This window comes from Solea solea, chromosome 8, assembly GCF_958295425.1.
Source record: "Solea solea chromosome 8, fSolSol10.1, whole genome shotgun sequence".
Lineage (NCBI taxonomy): Eukaryota > Metazoa > Chordata > Actinopteri > Pleuronectiformes > Soleidae > Solea > Solea solea.
In genome coordinates, this window is record NC_081141.1 from 26017873 (window position 1) to 26037943 (window position 20071).

The 20071-nt window shown below is 39.6% G+C and overlaps 1 protein-coding gene across 6 annotated transcripts in view; it reads left to right on the forward strand.

The window, feature by feature from the left end:
- Positions 1-382: 382 nt before the first annotated feature.
- The window catches only part of trpm3 (transient receptor potential cation channel, subfamily M, member 3), a 173749-nt gene continuing 154060 nt past the window's right edge, over positions 383-20071 (forward strand). For 4 of the 6 annotated variants that reach the window (XM_058635985.1, XM_058635989.1, XM_058635986.1 and 1 more), the window contains exon 1: positions 383-859. In XM_058635985.1, the coding sequence (XP_058491968.1) occupies positions 668-859 (192 nt within the window). In that variant the 5' untranslated portion in view covers positions 383-667. The remainder of the gene's footprint in view (positions 860-20071) is intronic. The other 2 variants (XM_058635990.1, XM_058635994.1) reach the window with 1 other exon arrangement.

A 20071-nucleotide genomic window follows, 5' to 3' on the forward strand; every position in this document is an offset into this window, starting at 1 on the left:
GCAGGGTGCCTGTCTCTCTGCCTCCCCGTCAGCTTAAAGCAGCTCTGCGCTTTGCTCAACAGGAACCCTGCACTCCAGAGACTCTATGCTTGTTTCTTTGTTTACCTTGTCTTGTCTTTTCTTTTATCCCTCTCTCTCTCTCTGTCTCTCCACCTGTCTCACTGTCTCTACATGTTTTTTTTTCCCTTTCATAATATTTTGGCTCAGTGTTGAAGTCCCCTTCACCATAGTCTAAATATCGTACCCTCCAACCTCCTCCTCCTCCTCCTCCCAACTCTCTTTCTCCATCCCTGCTTTTCTATTGCCTTGTTTCTCTCTCTCTCTCTCTCTCTCTCTCTCTCTCTCTCTCCATGTGAGGAGGGAAAACGGCATCAGCAGCTGAGCCACAGTAACGGCACATGCAACAGGGTGCAGATAGCACCTTCTGCTTCGCCACCTCTTCTCAGTGACTCTCCTCCCTCCTTGAGGAAGCCTGCAAGGAAGAAAAGAAGGAGAGTAGAGAGACTTGAAGAAGAAGAAGGAGGAGGATAGAAAAGAGCCAGTTCAGCAGCGCAGAAGAGTTATGAGTGAAGTGAAGATGCCACCTGTGGCTCCAGTTTGAGTTAGCTCGACTCAGTGTGGCTGCTCTACTTCCCTCATTTTTATCTGACCACATTTTTCCACACCGATGGCCTCCAAGAAGAAGTGGGCTGAGCGGAGGGAGCGGACTTTCTCCACCCGGGACGATCCATCTGCTGCGCCCGGGGCATCTGGGCCGGGGCGTCCGACCACCAGGGGGCGTTTCTCAGAGTCATGGAAGAGGCTCAGCTCCAGAGGGGGTTCCACCAAGAGGGGGGCGCTTAACTCTCAGCAGCCACCGGTAAGATGTTTTGAGGATACATATGCCCGCTCTACGTGTTATCCCTGAGATTAATCCATGGATTGGGTGCTGGGAGGGAAATGGGACAGGAAACGCTGTCGAGGTAGCACCTGCACTGAGAGGGAGTTTAACAGCAGTGGATTATGGGTAGAAGAATCTAGGAGACTATCTTGTTTGTTGATAGTATTTTCTACAAGCCCATGATGTGATACAGAGGCTATGAAAAGATACATATTGCAATACAGTGTAGGTCTGCACAATATGTAAAACAAATATTGATATTTCAATTTAACATGGGCAAAATCCATAACATAAAATACATTTTTCCCCATGCTAGTTTTTGGTTTGTTGATACATTTTTTTTTATCATCATTGCAATATTCAACAATGTTATCCACATATGTTTTCCTAATATCGTGCATCCCTAATACACTGTTATTCTGAATAATAACTACATCCTGAACATAAACAGCTGCTTTATTATCTTTTGAGATCGGCACTGCGTCATGTCAGGTGATCTCTGCTGCCACCCACTGGCCTTATTAGAGAGTTATTTATTATTAGGCAATGCTGATGTCTCAAGACTACCGTCACAGCATTTGCTGCTGTAACTGTTCAGTAACATCTGTATCAATATGCATCATCAAGATGTTCCTTACAATATTCCTTCTTTTTTTTTTTTAAGCACTGTCTTTTTCATTTACCGGTTCAGCAATTAGGATTCAAACATAAGACCTATTGAATTTTACTCAAAGTGAAAGACGAGTTGCTTCTCAAAGACAATAATCCTTAGATTTGTATCCCGTCCTTAATAGACGAGGCAAAACTCTGACTCTGAGAACGCATAATTAGCAAGTGTGTGTCACTGCGTCATTGATTGATTTATTGATTGATTGACTGAAGACTGGCCTGTAAATGTTGAATTCATTTATTATATGGCTTTGCATATACAACCTGTTCTACATAAAACATAGTAACATTTCAGCAAAACAGTTTGTAGTTTCTGGCCAAGTTTTAAAGTTATTTGGTACCAGCATTTATGTGTTTGAGCTTTATATTAATGTAATATGAATTTGCAGTTCAACAAATTTATGACAGACATTGAAAATCTTAACATTTAAAAGTATAATGAGCCATCACTCCATTTGATTGGATACATAACAGGATACATCCTTATAAATGATCTGCCAGAATTTGAAGTAGTCCTACATATTGGTCTTTAGCCGGGCAAGGATCCTTTTTTTTTTTTTTTTTACTTTGAGCACCTACTGTTTTTGCTACACTTCAGTTGTTTTTAGTGTTACACAGCCTCCAGGTACTGTAGTCTGAACAGAGCACAATGGTTTTATATGGTTTAGTTTATATACACTCATTTAAAACAAAACAAAAAAACAAAATGTTCAAACTTTTTAGTTAATACCAGGTAATCACTGATAATCAGTTGCTGATGATTGTGGTGATTGGACCAGTTTATCCCAAACCCTTAGTGCTGAGGCTTCATTTTAACAGGAAATGGAAAGCAATAATAGCCGGCAATAAGGATTTACCCTTTAAGAATAACCTGTTAAATGTCCATATTAAATGGCCAACAGGAGAAATGAGAACCATTGACAATAAGTCATTTTCCGCAATACAGCTCTTGGTTGTATTGTTTATAATACAATGCATAATGTGCCGCATTTGAGTATCTTAGATTTTACCTTTTTATCATTGGAATCAATGTTAAATTCTTTTTTTGCAGTATTTATATAACATTTCTTCAGTCTCAGTGAAAGAGGACATACTGTATACAGTATATCTGTGCGTTTAAGTTGTATTCAGTAGTGTATTCATGTTGCTGCCAAGGTCAAGACGCAAGATTATTACCTTCACGCAAAGTCAGTAGGTGACATTAACAATATGTCAGAGAAATTAACAACTCGAAAAGCTTTTTATGACTTATTTACTCAGTACAAGCTGCTGTGACACTGCAGAGTGTTCGTAATATGATCATTTCTGAACAATTAGAAGATAGAGACGTATGTGTTTGTTAGATTTAAAGGGAAAATCCTTTTTGGAATTGATGGATTTATTGCCATATTGGAATCACTGACCCTATAAACCAGTTTCATACATGGACTTAAACTCTGTCTTGATGTTTCCGTGACACTTGTTAGTTCATCCACCTCGCATCTCTCACACCGGCTTCAAGGTGCTTGTGGAGCTTCAAAATTGGCGAACTCAACGTCTGCTGGCATGCGCCTGTCAAGCGGGCGGTGAAATCCTCCGTAGTCACTTTTGGGCGAGGATGAAAATCCTCGGCGATATGGATCTTAAGTGGTTCCATCCTCTCTATTTTTACACTGGTGTGATGTTTATGGATCGAGGTCAGAATAACTTAAACTGGCTGTGAGCTGGTGCTCATCAACTATCACACTTAGCCGATCTCTGGGGTGATACTTGGCAGCGATAGCTCAGCTGGGAGATGTGTGGGAGACACAGATATGCATGGTTAAAGATTCATTTCTGGTTTTTCAGTTGTGCCCCAGTAACCAGTGCTATTTTCCTTTTGCACATATACTCTTGATGTAACAAAAAAAAATCGAGGAGGTGATGTTTCTTTGTAGTTTACTTTGTAGAAATGGAGTAATGTAGTGGGCTGTCTGCCAGTTTGTATTCAAAGTGACTGAAACAAATGAACAACATTAGTGCGTGTGTTCTCGTGTGTGTGTGTGTGTGTGTGTGTGTGTGATTCTCTGTGTGCACAAAGAGAAGCTCAGCTTGGTCCTGAAGGATTTATGTTGCTTAGATATAAACCACAGAGTGCTACTACCACAATGCCACTGCAATCCAACAAATCATTAGACACTTGGAATCATTAGTCATTTGTAATGGCCAGGTGTTTGTGTGTGTGAGCGAGAGATAGACAGACTAATCCTGTGTGTTCGTAAATGATTGATTGAGTCTGACAGCAGAGGAGAAAAATAGAAAGAGATTGAGATTTGAGAATCCAATACTCGGTCTTAACTGAATGAAAGACGGAGACAAGTGGAGGCAGCGGGAGACGGAGAAAGTGATGGAGAGGAGATTTAAGAGAATTTAGCTCTGTGGATTTAACTTTGTCTCTTTGAATCGTCGGCTTGAAAAATGGATGCCACTCCAAAGGCTGTGAATCTAGTTTATCATTTACCTGCGAGAGCAACGTATAAACCATCACATGAGAATTGGAATCTTGTCTTCAAAGATGTATTTTATTTTAATTTTTAATTTTGTGTGATTTTTATTGATGTTATGATTCTGCCTCTGATTGGTCTTCAGGAACAGAAACATTATTTGTGTCCTTTATCTGAAATCAGGCTGTGTCAAGCAAAACTATCATAACTGTTTGAGGGAGCTTTTGTTTGCATACAGCAAGGTTGTCAAACGTACGGCCCATGGGCAAGAACCAACCAGTGGCTCCAATCTGGCCCCCAGGATGAATTTGTGAGTTCCAGATACCTGTGACTAAATGTTTTCTGCTTTTGTAGATCCACTGTGCTCTGTAACTTGTAATGCACATGTGTAAATGTGTAAACCCTTAGGCATGCTGTTGTTGAAATTGCACCTATTTTTCTCAAGAAATTTCAGGTTGTTCATAATATGTTTTGTCAAATGATACTTATTATTTTACTGGTCTGGCCCACTTGAGATCATTTTGAACTGTATGTGGCCCTGAAACTAAAAGTAGAGTTGTCCCCCCGGTATACAGCAACATGGGCATTTAGACTTTGCTTTGTTTATGTTAAAAGTTACACACTACATTTAACATTTTAAAGTGACTTAAGAATGTGCATCAAGCCAGATCAAAGCATCAAAATCATATTTTGTTTTCCGCTTCCCATCTACAGTATTATTACATTGTATATATACATGCTTCTTGCAACGAATGGAGGAAGGCTGTAATTTCCTCAGCAGTCCACACAAACCTCCTCTCATTTAGGTTTGTGCAATCAATCAAAACTTGTGTTTCTATTACGATTGAAAACAATATAACAAAGCGATTATTACAAAACGGGGGCTTTTATTCTGAAAATAACACTTCTAAAGTTGTAATGGTGTTACTTCCGATCGTCACCCGGCAAAAATAGAATACAGGCATCCAGGGGAATCCCTGGGTTAATCACACAGTGTGAGTAAAGATATAGACAATAGACAATTTTTAAGAATAATTCAAAAGGTTAATTCAGAAATTTCATGTTTACGTGCAATAAATTCCATTTATTTTGAGTCATTTTAAATGATCATTATTCCAATTTCGTCCCAAATAATCGCGATTATTAATTTCTCCATAATGGAACAGCCCTATACTGTGATGTGGAGTTTCAGTCGTATGATTTCTAAATGTCACCCTTTTATTTGCTGAATCTTTTTCCATTGATCTTATTTACTTTCACCACTTATCGACACACTGACCTTTCCACCTCTAAAAAAGTGGTGATTTGATATCTCAAGATTTAAAATGTGCATTAAAAGTGGGGTGATGTACAGTAAACACATCTTCTGACTCTCTGAGGTCAGGTCACTCGCTTTGGACCCACAGCTTTCATTAAAGTGTCAGAATTCCAGATGCTTCCATGCAGGCTATTGATTTTCTTAATAAATACTACTTAGTTACAATAGTCGGGTTATCAGCAAAGCTTTCAAAAGAAATACTTTCCATTATTATATATAATTCATGATGGCAGTGTGGGTATAATAGAGCTGTGCAGTTCATTGTATCTGGTAGTGAATGTATTATTTACAAAATTGCCCTTTGGGTATATTAAAGTTTACTCTCTACCCTCTATACACAGATATAGTCGGCATGATCACGGAGTCCTGCATCCCTGACACATTAAACTCACTGTCTGTGCTACCCACTTCATTTTCCCGTGACAACAATACAGTCCGTTTTATTGTGGCGGTCTGTTATACAGGTGGACTGACTGGTGAGGTGTGAGATGGTTAAGTTTTAGTTTGTTCTGTTGCTGGGGTTTGTCTTTTGATTTGTGTGTGTGTGTGTGTGTGTGTGTGTTTGTAACTGAGGGGATCTGTAGGCAGAGACAAAGCCAACAGATGGAATTCAGAGTCTCACGAACATTGACCACCACAAATTTAAATCTGTCTTTGTTTTATTGTGGTTTAAAAACGTATAACATTCCATTCATTCTTCTCCCCACCTGCACAGCTCTTTCACACACGTACACACACACAGACTGACTAATGTAAAGAGCAGGACATTTTGGCACAGAAAAGACGGTGCCAAAGTGTCTCTGTTTGTCTCTGGGGTGGGTCAAAATATCGATTTGGTGATATATCGTTGTCCTTCCCCGTGCAATGCGATAATCGATACTCTAGGGCAAATGTTTATATTGTAATTAACAAATGAAGGCGTACTAAAGTACAGTCCCTAGTCATGAAACTAGTTGGATAATCGATCAACAGGTTAAAAGTTTTTCCTTTATAATAAGCTGTCTGATTTTTCAGCTCCTTACCTAAACTGTGAATATTTTCATGTAACAAAGAAGTCTTTGGTTTGTGGACAAAACAAAACATTCGAGAACATCATAATTTCAAATTTGGTAAACAAAAAAATAGTAGACAGATTAATCGATGATGTAAATAATCATTAGTTGCAGCACTAATGAGCATATATGATGGACTGTTGTACCAGAAGTCACCAAATTTGGACAAATGGACAAAAATATTTCAGTTCTGCCCACTGCTAAAAAAAAACAAATCCTAGAGGAAACACTGTACATGAAAATAGCTTAAATAATTATAACTATAACGTATTAGCAACAAACCTGGAGATTAACACGACAATAATAATTTTATTGCGGAACCATTGAATTTCCCAGGGACCTATACAACAGTGTGTGACCTCGTCTTAGTTCACATTTTCCTTTACTGCCGTGTGAATGCCCTGCAGTTCATGAAGCCATCTGTGGATCTTAGCGACCTGCTGCTGCTCACTACATTTAGAGACGTCCCCTGTCCCTCTTATAATAGGACAGAAATGTGTTTTTCGCAGATTTAAATCATGTGTGTGTGTGTGTGTGTGTCAAACAGCATGTCGTGAGATTCTCCCTTTGTGGATATGACCATTTGAAATGAGATGGTATTATCAGAGTCTTCCAGCTCAAGCTTATCACCCCTCATGTTTTTAGCTGTAATGAGCCTCATCTCATGTCACAGTGGGGACACAGTGGTGTTTAAAACACATGTCTGACCAGGGCCAGCTCAAAGTACAGGCAATCTGACCATGTTTATTTACCTGTGTAGTCTAGAGGTTGACCGGTATGGGTTTTTCTAATGTCAATGCCTATCCTTAGGAACCAGTGCAGCCGATATCTGATATATAATGACAGTTTTATTTGTCTAATGTTTGTCCATTTTATTTTGTCCTCCGACAAACTATAACAGTTCAATACAGAAAAGTCTGATTTCTCATTAAAGTCGGAATTCTGGAAAAAAAAAAATGTCGCTTAACTTCACACTATACTTTGTACAACACTAATGATCTGCCCCTCCAACCTGCATTTCCAAGAATGTTTAATAAGCTCATTATAAACCATAAATTCCTAGAATGATTGGATGTAGGCTCCTTTTTGGCACTTTAAAATAAGTCACAAGGACTGTACTAGAAATAAGTCACTCACTTGAAATAGTGTGCTGTATAAAGTTATGTAAAAATAAGACGAGTTTTTTTGTCTATTTTGTGTCAAAAGGCATTATATATAAGGAAAAGCAGCAACAAAAAGCAGTAAAAAAAAAAGTAATTATTAAAATTGCAAGTCAAAGTTATGAACAAGATAACAAACCAAATATTGTACAGCAATTTGTTAGGGTGGCTTGAATGTAACGTCATAAAAATTAAAAATGACTGTTCTCGTCCACATGTTTATTTTTAAAACATATCTCGCATTTCATCACATTTTATAATAGGCTGTCAGTTTTATCTTTTTCATGTCTTTTCGTGCACAGTTCATTTGTACGCTTTATTTTTCATTGAGTGCCTGTTTGTTTTTTTTCTTTTTTTTTTGGTGTTTTTTAAAGTTCAGTTCTTTTTGATTCCTTTTCCCCCGGGGGAAACAAAACTGATAATGTGTGGACTCTCCTGTTAAATTTTCATTACAATGAACCCAAGTGTGATATTACTTTATAATGCATTGGGTTGGAAAGAAGCAAAGGATGTTGTTGGTTTCTATGGAAACGCTGCATGGTTCAGCGATTTCTGTGTTGAGTGATGTTTTTAGGACAAAAATATCAGCGGCTCATACTTAAAAACTACATTGTTTGGGAGTTGGGTGAATCTGGCGTTTGCTCTTTTGAGGCAAATTATTACTTTTCAACACAATTGTAGTCTGAAAGGCACTAATACAGGCCAAGGTACTTATTTCTCTGTCTGTGGCAATTATCAGAGGAATATAACAACAGAAAACCCTGCAGTTTAAGAGACATGAAACAACAAAATCAAAGAAAACAACACCACCCAACCTTTCATATCACACTGTTCAAGAGAGCTAAAACTAGATCTAGAGCACTGTCGGGTGCCTGGAAACAGCTATGCAACATGTATTTTTAGTTTTAGTAGAGCAGTGTGTGGTTGATGGAAAACTTGGGAGGGGTCTCCCTGGACATCACAGAGGTTGTAGAAGTGGACGAGGGTTGTTGAATATTCTGAGAGAATTCCACTTGGACCCAGTGGAATGGACGGTCCGGCACACGACAGTGACAGAAAAATGTCACTGGCTGGCGACCGGTGTTTCTTCAGCGCCCACAGTCTATTCTCATACAAAGCTTGGCGTCCTGTTGAGACTCCATTATTGTCCGTTGTGTTGTTGTTGTTGCACCAGTACGACACTACGCTACATATGGCATGGCCATTGGGCACAGCCCACACTCAACCTACTCGGCCTGAAGGCACTGTTCTCAGTCAAAAGGCAGCATCATACCTTGATGAAAACATGGCATAAAGTAAAAACCAAGAATCTTAAAGCTCCACAGTGTAAAACACTGCTTGTGTCACTACCCCACCCAGATTTACCTCGCACCTCAGGTGAGGCTGCGGGGCTTTTCAAAAGGACAACTCTTTATTCCAACATCTCACTACCTCACTCATGTTTGAGCCAGGGTTAATTCCTTCACCTAAACTTTAATCTTTCAACATTAGTTTCCACCTCACTCATGTTTCAGATATATTTCCTTTACCTAGAGTTTGCTGCTGTCTCACTTTACTAGCACAGCTATTATGTTTCTGCCTTCACGCCATCAGCTTCGATGTAAAATACATCACTCACTCACTCACTCACTCAACAACCATAGACAGGAAAACAAAACACTGTTATACTGAGAAACGCAGAGGGATTCGTGCGGAGTCGATGTGCTTCATCAGCAGTGTGGAAAAGGCTAAGACTGTGGAGTGTCAGAACAGCTTTGATAAACTGACAAATGCACTCGCTTTTTTTAGTCGAGTTCACAAACACAACAGGAATCTTCTACAAGACGAGACATTCTGTCAGAAACGGTGTCGGGCTGGCAAGTCTGTGATTGTGGTGATTCAGCTATTATGCTAAGAATGAGGGGTTGACCACAGTTACTGTATCAGCATGCACCATTAACAGTATGGATCTGATATATCTGATTGATAATCGAATTAATTCACTTTATTAATTAACTGCAAGACCTTTGCCTCTTAGTTGTCTTTGGTCACCACTCTCATGCTTTGTCCTGCCCACATCTAATTGACTAGTAAAAGCCTCTCAACTTTAATGGGAGTTCCACCTACAGATATTATTACAACATTGCAATACAAAGCTCTTCCAGTAAGTTGATGGTGGTTCATTTCCATTATTTGGATAATCGTGAACGTTAACTTGCTGCTGTCCTAGTGATTTATCTCCAAGCTCCACAAAGCGGTGTCTGTGTCTTTATTTATTAGAATGTTTTAATCTTTTAATCTTACTTAACACTGTAATAATAACAGAGTTAGTCTTTTTTCATCACATCTGACAGAGGGAAGGCGGCAACAGCTATACAAGCAAGATTGCAGTGAACTTCAGGTTAAGGAGTTCTCATTCTCTGAAACATGAGTGAAAATATTGTTGTGAGATAACAAAACAAATGTCGAAAGAGAATGGTTTGAATATGGACCTGGAGTTCAGAAAGCTCTGCATGCTGACCTGAGGCACTGCATAAGTATGGGGTAACCATAATACTGTCCACCGATGTTTTTTAACATTCCTTCTTGTCTCACTGTGCAGTGATGATACGTTTCTTTACTATAGAGAAATAAAACAGCAATGGGAAAAGTGAAAATGTGAGAGAGCTAGACGGGTTAATTGGTGGCAGACTCGGAGAGAAGGTGTAAAAGGTTAGCTGTAACTGGACTCGTTTGAGTTAAGTCGAAGACATTTCACCTCTCACCTTCAGTTTTCTTTAGTCTGGGTTCATGGATGAATGTGACTCCTGGACGACTCCTGGAGAGCCTTCACAGAAGTGTTGTGAACATATTTGTCCCAGCTCAGCACCAAATAATCCAGACAGAAGCACAGCAACACACCGGATTACTCATTCATTTGAGAGTCGGCCCCTTCATAACTGTCAATTGGTCTCTTAGTAATTGTTATTTTCATTTCACTTAATGTCGGCGTGCCGGTGCGGCTGAGTCATGACAAAACTCACTCTGAGCTGCTGGCATGCCACCGCAGCTAAGTCCTCAACAGTTTAATCTGCTTAACACATGTTACAGTGGTGTACCAGAAGTACAGATAAGCTGGTTATTTGATGGCAGTATGTGTGCGTGTGCGCGTGTGTGTAGGTGTTGACTGACATCCGTAGCAACAGGAGCTTGGAAACAGTCAGAAGTATCATGTAGAGTTTGTTTAAGCAGTGAACGCAGTGGGTGGCTCTTGGATAGAGGGAGAACGTGCTGAAGAGACAAAGCATCTTTTGAAAAGTTGAAAGCACCTATTTTTACGTGATTGCTTTAGTGCTGCGTGTATGTGAGACAGTGAAGGAGAGACTGTGTGATTCAGATGGTGTGTGAGGGATTTGTATGGGTGTTACTGTAGGTGTCACAAGTGAAAGTGGTAGTTTTTTCTTTTTGATGGCTCTCTCTCTTACCCCGTTTTTTTTTTTTTAACAACTGCCACAGGAAGTGGACTCAAAAGCAGGACATGAGCCTGCAGGTGGTTGTGAGCAATAGTCGCTAAGTAATAGACAGATTTTGGCAGGCAGTCGGATTGGGCGGTACAAAAATCACGAGGCTAAAGGACAAAAAGGGTCAACGCAGTGGAACCGGGGAAAATAGCAGCAGACGCTAACAATGTTTACAGTACGCAAAAGTTCTTCGTTTCAAAAATATTTTTTATGGGATTTAATCCGATTACTTGTTTGCCATGTAAACAGACACTATATGGAAACAAATTTGGCCATACCTGTTAAGTATTGAATTCAGGTGTTTCAACCAGGCTTTGATCTAGGCCCCTTATCTCCAACGATAAGGCCGTACCAGACATGATTTGATGAGCCCTGAGCTCAACCCCATCAAGCATTTTAGTAGGGCATTACAGTCCCTGTTGGTGTAAGGGTCAGGCGTCCCAATACTTTTGTCCATACTGACTAAATACTGCAGGTTTGGCAAAAGTAGAAGAGGAATTCTGGGATATTTCAACTTGGGCACTATATTTAAAAATGTAAGTATGGAAGTGAATAGTTTGCAGAAAAACTTGGAAGAATATGGCAGTTGTGTCGTGTTGGGCTAACGTCTTGTAGTTGTAGCAGCGTTTTTTTGTTGTGTTTTTTTCCTGCAGACACATTGACACATTGAAAGCACTCAAAAAGTGTTGCTTCTGTTTCATTTCACCTCGGCTCTATGATTATAACTGTGATGCATTAGTGTGCAGTGTTAGAAAAGTGCTATGGTTGAGCATGTCAAGCCCAGTCCACTCCACTCCTGTCACATGAAAAAAAAACGATCCACATCCTCAAAGTGATTTGCCAGACCACCAGCACAATTACCTGCAAAAGTGGATTGACCATGAGGAATTTTATTGTGAAAATGACCGCCATCCACACCTTTTATCCGCAAATACATTTCAGTTGCCAATGACAATAAAGCTGAACCATGACCTTGACTTTAGTGCAAGATCTGTCACAAACTTTGTTAATAAGTATCCTTGCACATAGGAAATCCTGGCCCTGTTATAGTAGGTATATGGTGAACACCTGTGTATCACATAGACTACACTGGAATTGGTGCTTTCGCAGTGGTTAACCTTCTCGAGGAGGGTTAACCGCTGCTGTAAGGAGTTCTTCATAGTATTGTTTGCTTTTTCTGCCGACTTGTTTTGTTACATGACGTCACAATTCACGCATGGGAGACACATGGGTGTTGAATGGGGTGACCCCACTGGCAATAGAAATGTTGTTAATTGCCTTTTTTCACAGGGGTTCACCCAGGTTAAAGAATCCTGTGTGACTCTGCTAAGTTTACTGTCAAAGAGGCTTCTCTCTCTCTTTCTCTCACTGCCTGTCTCACACACACACACACACACACAGTGGGGTGTGGTTCAGCTGGGTGTTTTTTTTTTTTTTGTCGAAACCTAACCAAGGAGATCTTTTCTGTAGATACCATTCAGAGAGCTGATGTGAATGGTGAACTTTTCAGGCTCGCTAATAGAAAGGGCAAAATAAACTGTGGCCATGAAAAGAGAAGGGGATAGGAAAATAGGAAAGGAAAGCAAGGGGACAGGGTTTGATAAGGTCACATGGCAAACTTTTGTTGCCGTGGCAATGATCGTTCAAACACACCTGGATGAGGAAATGACTGCAGTCGCCCTGACGGGCAGTATCTGTGTGTGTGTGTGTGCGGTGTGTGTTGGTATGTGTGCACAAACGTGGACTGCCTGACAGGAGGCGTATCCTGACCTTAAAAATGACGCGCTGTTGCCGCCATTGACTTTTGGCTAAAAGTTTCACTGAAGTATCTGTGAAACTCTGTCTGCACTGTTTGGATCAGATGGTAAAATCCCTAAAAGCAGGTTTTTGTAGCTGAAATGTCATGTCCTACACCACAAAGGGCCCGGATAATTTAAAGAAATTTACATTATCGAGTATTTAAATTACTTCGTAAGAGCAGAAGCTCCTCCTTCCTGCTACGGTTCTCAAACTGTGTACATGCACAGTTTGAGAACCATAGACTTAACAATTGAAATCAAAATTTTAAAGGAATACTGAGATGTTATGTTTTGCCCACATCGCCCACCCCTAGTATGAAGAAGTTCCTTGAATGATTACGGAAAACTTTTTTTATTAACGAAGAAGAAGAAAAAGATTTTGATTTTCTTACAGTCCTGAAGATGTCGGGCTGAAAAGAACACAGGCACAGACATGACAAAATATGAGACCAAACCTCATCAAAATTCTGTGTTTAATTGGTTTTTCACTTATCAATTCTTTGTTCTATTGTACCAGTCGCCCTCCTCTCTCTCTTCTCGCTCTCTGTGAGATTTAAACGAGGGAAATGTATTATGGTACTTTCGTAATCCTCTTCCATCTGCAAGGCTTTCAGATTTGAAAGTGAAAAGCCCTTTCTCAATAAATATCACGCTGATTGAAGTGTGCCAGTGTCCTTATGTTAGCTTTGTCCACACCCCTGTGTTCCTTGCCCCAGTGGCAAAGATATAGAAGTGAAATCACTTGTAAGTGAAAAAACAAACAGACTCTGAAATCCGCTCTACCTGGCGTGCAGGATTAAATGTGTCTCTGGGGGTTTCTTATCTACTCCACAGCTGTTTGGATGACACACACACACACACACACACACACATACTGTACACTAGGATTGTTAACAGTTCATACTTAAACTGATGCCTCAGATAACAAACACATGTGCAAAACACATGAACACTGACAAGTAGACATGTTGTTTTCCAGGGTTTTTAATTTGTTGGGCCTGAACGGAGACAACACATTCATAAAACGGGGAATTGACAGAGCAACATATCGCTTCTAAGTCTCTCCCCTTACGGATTTGTCAGATTACTCGTCTGGTTCTGATCAAAGCCTTTCAAGCCCTTCCTCTCGGAAGCGTCTCCCTGAATTCCTTCTGCTAATTTATCCTTTAGAGCAGGAGTGGAGAGGAAGACGGACAGAGACATTTCAGTGATGCTCAGTCATGCCTCAGTCGAAACAGCTTCCATTAGAGAGTTCACATTAGATTACAGCTTCTTTGCATGCGGAAAGAAATGATAAGTCTTACTTTTTTCATTTCTCCCTTTCCTTTTAAAAAATTAGTCACCCCACCCCCCCCCCCCCCCCCCCCCCGCTGATTTTGTACTGTGTGTTGATGTCATGTACAAAACCCCTCAGGTACAGTCCAACATTTTTTTGACTGATACTCAGTGTTTCACAAACCAAGTCAGAATATATATCGTGACAGGAGCAATTTTGACTGCACTGAATAGACTTTTTTAGTTGCCATTTCTGTAACACCTATTCTTTTTAATAGAAGAACCAGACATTACAAAGAGATGCACGTTTAATATTAACGTTGCAGCCAGTTCACAAAAGCACAAAGTGGTCAGGCATGGAATATGAAAGATGTACATCGTATATCCTGATCTGTCAGGGTCGGAGTAGACATTACATATCCCGAGTGCCTGCATTGTTGGAGTGCTGCTGTGAAATGATGAATCTGCTTCACAGAGTCTGTATTCATCTTTATCTATTTGTTAATTTCTGGTAAAATGCTTCCATACTTTTCCCTTTACTCTCTCTCTCTCTCTCTCTCTCTCTCTCTCTCTTTCTCTCTCTCTCTCTCTCTGTCTCTCCATTGCGACAGTGGAAGTGAAACTGCCCAGCTCTTCTTGTAGTGCTTTGTAGTTGCAAATGAACGTTACGAGTTATAATATTCCTTGTGCTGACACTTAAATACCTATTGATCACTAACAGAGAGTCAACAGTGGAATAAAGTGTTACCATATTTGCTCTATATGTATGAAACACTGTATTGTTCCACCACATTATTCAATGGTAAACCCAAGTGGCTTAATGATATGTGGTATTAATATTTTATTTAGAGCAGATGAACAGTATCTAGTCTGTGCTTCCTGTGAAATCTGTTGCCAAACCAAGAAAAAAAGGAAAAAAACCCTATAGGTGGACTTTGTTTTTTTTTTTAATGTAAATTGTCGTTATTTTCCTGTTTATGTAAATGTAGATATCTTTGAATTGAGATCTGTTGCATCCTCTCTTTGAACCGCGGCTTTGAAGATCTACTGTCTGAAGCGATGAGCCCTGGGCTTTGAGGTTAAGCATATCCTTGTTATGTATTTCCGTGTGTAGTGGTGTGGCTATAATGATTGCCATAAAAGCCATTACCAGGGGCCTCGGGGGCCACGGGGGCTGTGGGTCTCGCTTTATTACACCGACCCGTAAGACAGTAATTACACAATGTCTATGTTGCTGCGGCAACACTGGGGTTCTCAATGGCTAATGCAGTATTTATGTTAGGGGAGTGTGGCATTTTGTTTTTGTAGCCATACGTATGTGTGTGTGTGTGTGCGCGTGCCGCCTTTTGTACACGGGCACATTTCAGAGAGGGAGGGACACAGACGAGGAGGTTGACCCATTAGTGGTATTATCCGCTATTTCACTTCACTGCTTCCACTGAACGTTGACGCCTGGGTGTCAGGACAACCTTGGAAACCCTCGTCACTCAGTCCACTCAAGCTGCAACCTGCCTGATCTAGACTGATCCAAACTTTTGGAGACTTTATGTCGTCATAACCCCAGGAAACCTCATGGCTTTGTTTAAGAACATTTCAATTCGGGCAGCCATATAATTACTTTTTTCCCAAACTCTGATACCACTGTGATAATCGTAAAATATGTAACATAAGCTGCATTGTGTTGTACGTGGTCTTTGCTTGTTTTCCCTGATTTACAGGCTTTTTCAATGTAAATAAATAAAAAGCCGTCCAATGCGAACAGATTAGACCAAACACAGATTATAGTTTACCATCTGTCTGTGATCAGCTGTTCTGGTCATGCACCATAGAATGCATTCAGACTCAAAGTGAGAAAACCTGCATTAAAGAAGTTGTAGCTGAGCAGAATTTAATTGTAAAGTTAAGAATCATGGAGACTACGGTGCAGGGAAACATGACACAAGCGGCTGGTGTGATCTGTGCCATCCGGAGCCTTGCCCACAACAATGACTGACAGGGCAAAAAACAGTCCAGAAACTATAATGGTATATATTTATCTCTAAAATGTAGGGAAATCTGCAAAGGAACAGCTATTTACCATGAAGAATGACTGCACTAGTGCATTGTTATTATTTATTTTGAATAAGTAAATCAGACATTTCCAAGAGGCAACATGAGTGACTGTTCATTATAGTGTATTCTGACACTGAGCCATGTCGGCATCGCTCTGTTGACTCAGACGATTAGATCAGCAATCACTAAAACTAATCTGGACTTTATAGATCGCTCTCTCCCTCTCTCGGTGAGATACACACACATGTTTGAGCAGCTATTCTTCTCAGCACACTGCGTTGACTTTCATTCATTTGGACAACCTAAACAAAGCATTGTCCATGACCATAACTACAACTACTGAATGCCTAACCTAACCGCAATTCAAATCTTAGCCCTAAACTTGCTTAGAAATGAGCTTCTGCCTCATTAGGGACCAGGTTTTGGTCTCCATGAGGACTACTGGTCCTGACAAGGTCAGTGTTTATGCCAGAAAATGTCCTAAAGATTACACAGAGAGAGAGAGAGAGATTTTTTTTGTCAAAGTTGTGTTATTATAACTTGCTGATATAAGAAATAAGTCAAAGGAAATGAAGGCGTGACTTGATTATGCAAATAAAGGGCAACAGTAGGACAATAGCGTTTCATGCATGGTTGCATTTTGTTGCCGCTTTCATCTGTTAGTACTACAGTCATATTTGCTTCTTGCACTAAATGGTTTGTTGTGGTTTCCACGTCAGTCCTTACAAACCTCTCTCATCCCCACTTTCTTAATTTTTCCAGTGTAATGGTGAAATCTGAATCTGTCATGAGATTTTTAGACGTTCTTTAGTTCTCTGTTCATGAAATATGCAAAACAATATCATTGCCTAAGTGATGTATTAGTTGAATACTAAAACAAAAAAAGATGGTGAAAATAATATTTAGATGCTCTCATGAAAATTGAAGCAGTATTTATACTTTCGTATGTACTACTTTTTGGTTTTTTCTATCACCTACTGTACGTTAAGTGCCTTTGACACAGTTAAGATTGGTGTTCTGATAAAGAACCCAGCAGTAGGTCTGAACATCTCACACATCTTTCTTTCTTTCTTTCTTTTTTTTCCCTTTCTTTCTTGCAAGATCTTTATCTCCACTGTCAACAGGGACTCATTCTATAGCTTGTTTAACCAGCACAGTGCAGCAGTTTTCCATGTTTATTTTTTCCCCCTCAGGCACTTCATATGCAGTCTTTGCATTATCTTTCATTCCCAAACTGTTAACACTTCGTGCCCAGCCCAGCCGCACCTGTTATCTCCTGTCTGTGCTGTAGACGTGAAAGTATTTTTCTTTAGGTTTAGTTCACGGTTTGTTGGCATTGGAATTGGAATTGAAATTGCCACCCATAAGTATGTTTGTTTGATTGTATAATAACATTTAACATTTTAGTTTTGTTTTTCATAGCCTTATAATAAGAGTTTTTTTTTGTGTGGGCTTTTAATGTGCTTAAAGCAAGAGGTCGATATATTGACAGAGAGAGTGTGAATAGAGTTGTGAAGCAGTATTTACATCCTTTCGGCCGTGTGAAGGCCACTGCACTTCCCTGACATGCATGGGAAAGGGAGGGGTGTCGCCAATAAGATGTCACTATAGTTACCTTTAAAGGACATTTCATGGCTTGACACTAGATTAATGTAAGGTAGTGCTTCTCTTTTTTGTGCCTTTCCCATCAAAGACCTTTCGCTCTCAAATCTGACCAAGAGAGAGACTGAGTTTTTCTTTTTTAATTATTGCAGTTTCTAACAAATCAGGCTTTGATTACGATACAAACGATATTGATAATATCACGATACACCGATTCGGTGATAATTAATATATTGCAAGACAATCATATAGCGATACATAACGATATCTGTCTGACTGTTCAGTACAGTGAAACCTGGAAAGGCAGCATAATTAGTGTGACAAATAAATTCTCAGCATGTAGAATCAGGAGCGGTTCATTTTAGAGCCATCATATTATTTCCTTCTTCCTCTTTACAGCACATAAACAAATCACACTTAATCACATTAAATCCAGCTGCTGCCATGGACAGACCTGATAGTTTGTTTACATTTATATTTTCACATTTAGAACACACTGTAATACACATATTTCCTCCTTAGAGGGTGATAGTTATAAACATTGTAATGCCACTGCTGCAAATGAAGTGTGAAAAGCAATGTGGGCGCACTGCACAATTGTTTACCATGACTTCTCCCCGTGGATATTGATTATTGATCCTATACTCAAACAGTAATTACCAATGTTTTTGGCTGCATTCTTCGTCTGTGACCACCATTAATAAAGGACTTATGGGGGTGAAATTTCGGTACAGGTGTAGGTTATGGCTCATGGCAGAGATTATTTGATTTTGGCAGTGATTCAGGCACTGATCTGGAGTCAGGATTTCATTGAATTGATAATTAACCTTGCAGGATGGGGAGGTTTTTGACCTTTTTCTCTGCTAAAAATGTGGGTATTGCTTGAGTAGTCTGAATAAATATAAACGTGTGAGTACCACCCCACGTAGTAGGTCTGCATTACAGTGTCATTTGGTCCAAATCCAAACTGAGTGGGCTTGGCTGTGCTTGTTGTTTTTATTTCTAAGCGTAAACTACAAATACATTAAGAGCATATTGAAAATTGCTTTATTTCTCTCATATAGTGCAAGAACTATGCTCACACTGTATAATAATCCATTACTGTTGGTGCACTTCCTTTTACATTTATGCTTCTCAAAGACTTTAATGATAGACATTAGGTATCAAATTTGATTTTATTTATGCATATCTGTCATAATCAGTGTTAATGTTGTTAAATATTGGATAAGATGCCTTTTTCTGCTCCAGCCGTGTTTGTTTCTTAATGTGGGGGGGCTGGAAGGGCTTCAGCTGCTTTAATGCCAGCACTTTATGAGACAGAGTGATTTAGTGCTGGTGCTTTTAATGACATGTTCATAACACTGTGTTTTTCTTGAATGGTTATGTCCTCTCCTCACCATTCATCCTTATTACTATTATCCTGCCTTCATTGTCTTCTGCGTAAGGGCCTCACCATACTTTTCATGTTCAGTGTTTGCACAGAGTGGGAATTTCAAGCAAAACTGCTATTAAATAGATTATCTTCATCGAGAGTGTATGTGCCGTAGTAAATTTCTGAATTATTTGCACTTTCGGGCCATTTATTTGTGTTGCTGTTGATGTGGAAAATCCTTCAGACTGGTGTGTTCTAGAGAGACTTCAGGGATTTTCTCATGACATGGTTCTTTGTCACACTTCAGTGCTCCATTAGCCAGAAACACTTAACCTAACTGCACTTCCAGATGATATAGACTTGAACCAAAGTTTTTATGTCCATTTATTGACAGGCAGGAGTCTTGACAGTTTTTTGATGAACCGTTTTCCCCTAAACATTTTAACAACTCTGCAGTTTAGTCTAAGAGCAAACTCCCAAAATCTTTTGGAAAGGATGTTTTATTGTCATTATGCAACTGAAATTGCACAACGAAGGTTAGTATGAGGTCAGATCATAAAATACATGGATACTATTATGTTCCTGAATAATTTTAAAAGTATGTTATGTCTACATTTATTTAGATTTTGTTGTGGAGAAATTATTCAAAAATCCTACAGTTTTTCTTTCTCTAAATTTGCCTCAGTCAGTGTTAAAGGGGCTTGAAGGGTGAATTTCGTGTATTCAAACCATGAATTTAATGGTGTTTGTCTTTGTTCTACTGCATTTGTGCAGCACAGAGTTATTTGTGGTTTTATGTCTCTCTCTTAAGGGGAATGTAAAATTCCACATGAATAATTTCTACTGCGCAGACAAGGAGATTGATTCTTGCTGCTCCTTTGTTGGACGATTCTCACAGCGTGAAGAGATGCGCGCTAAACTAAAAGGTTTGATTTATCCTGAGGGAAGATT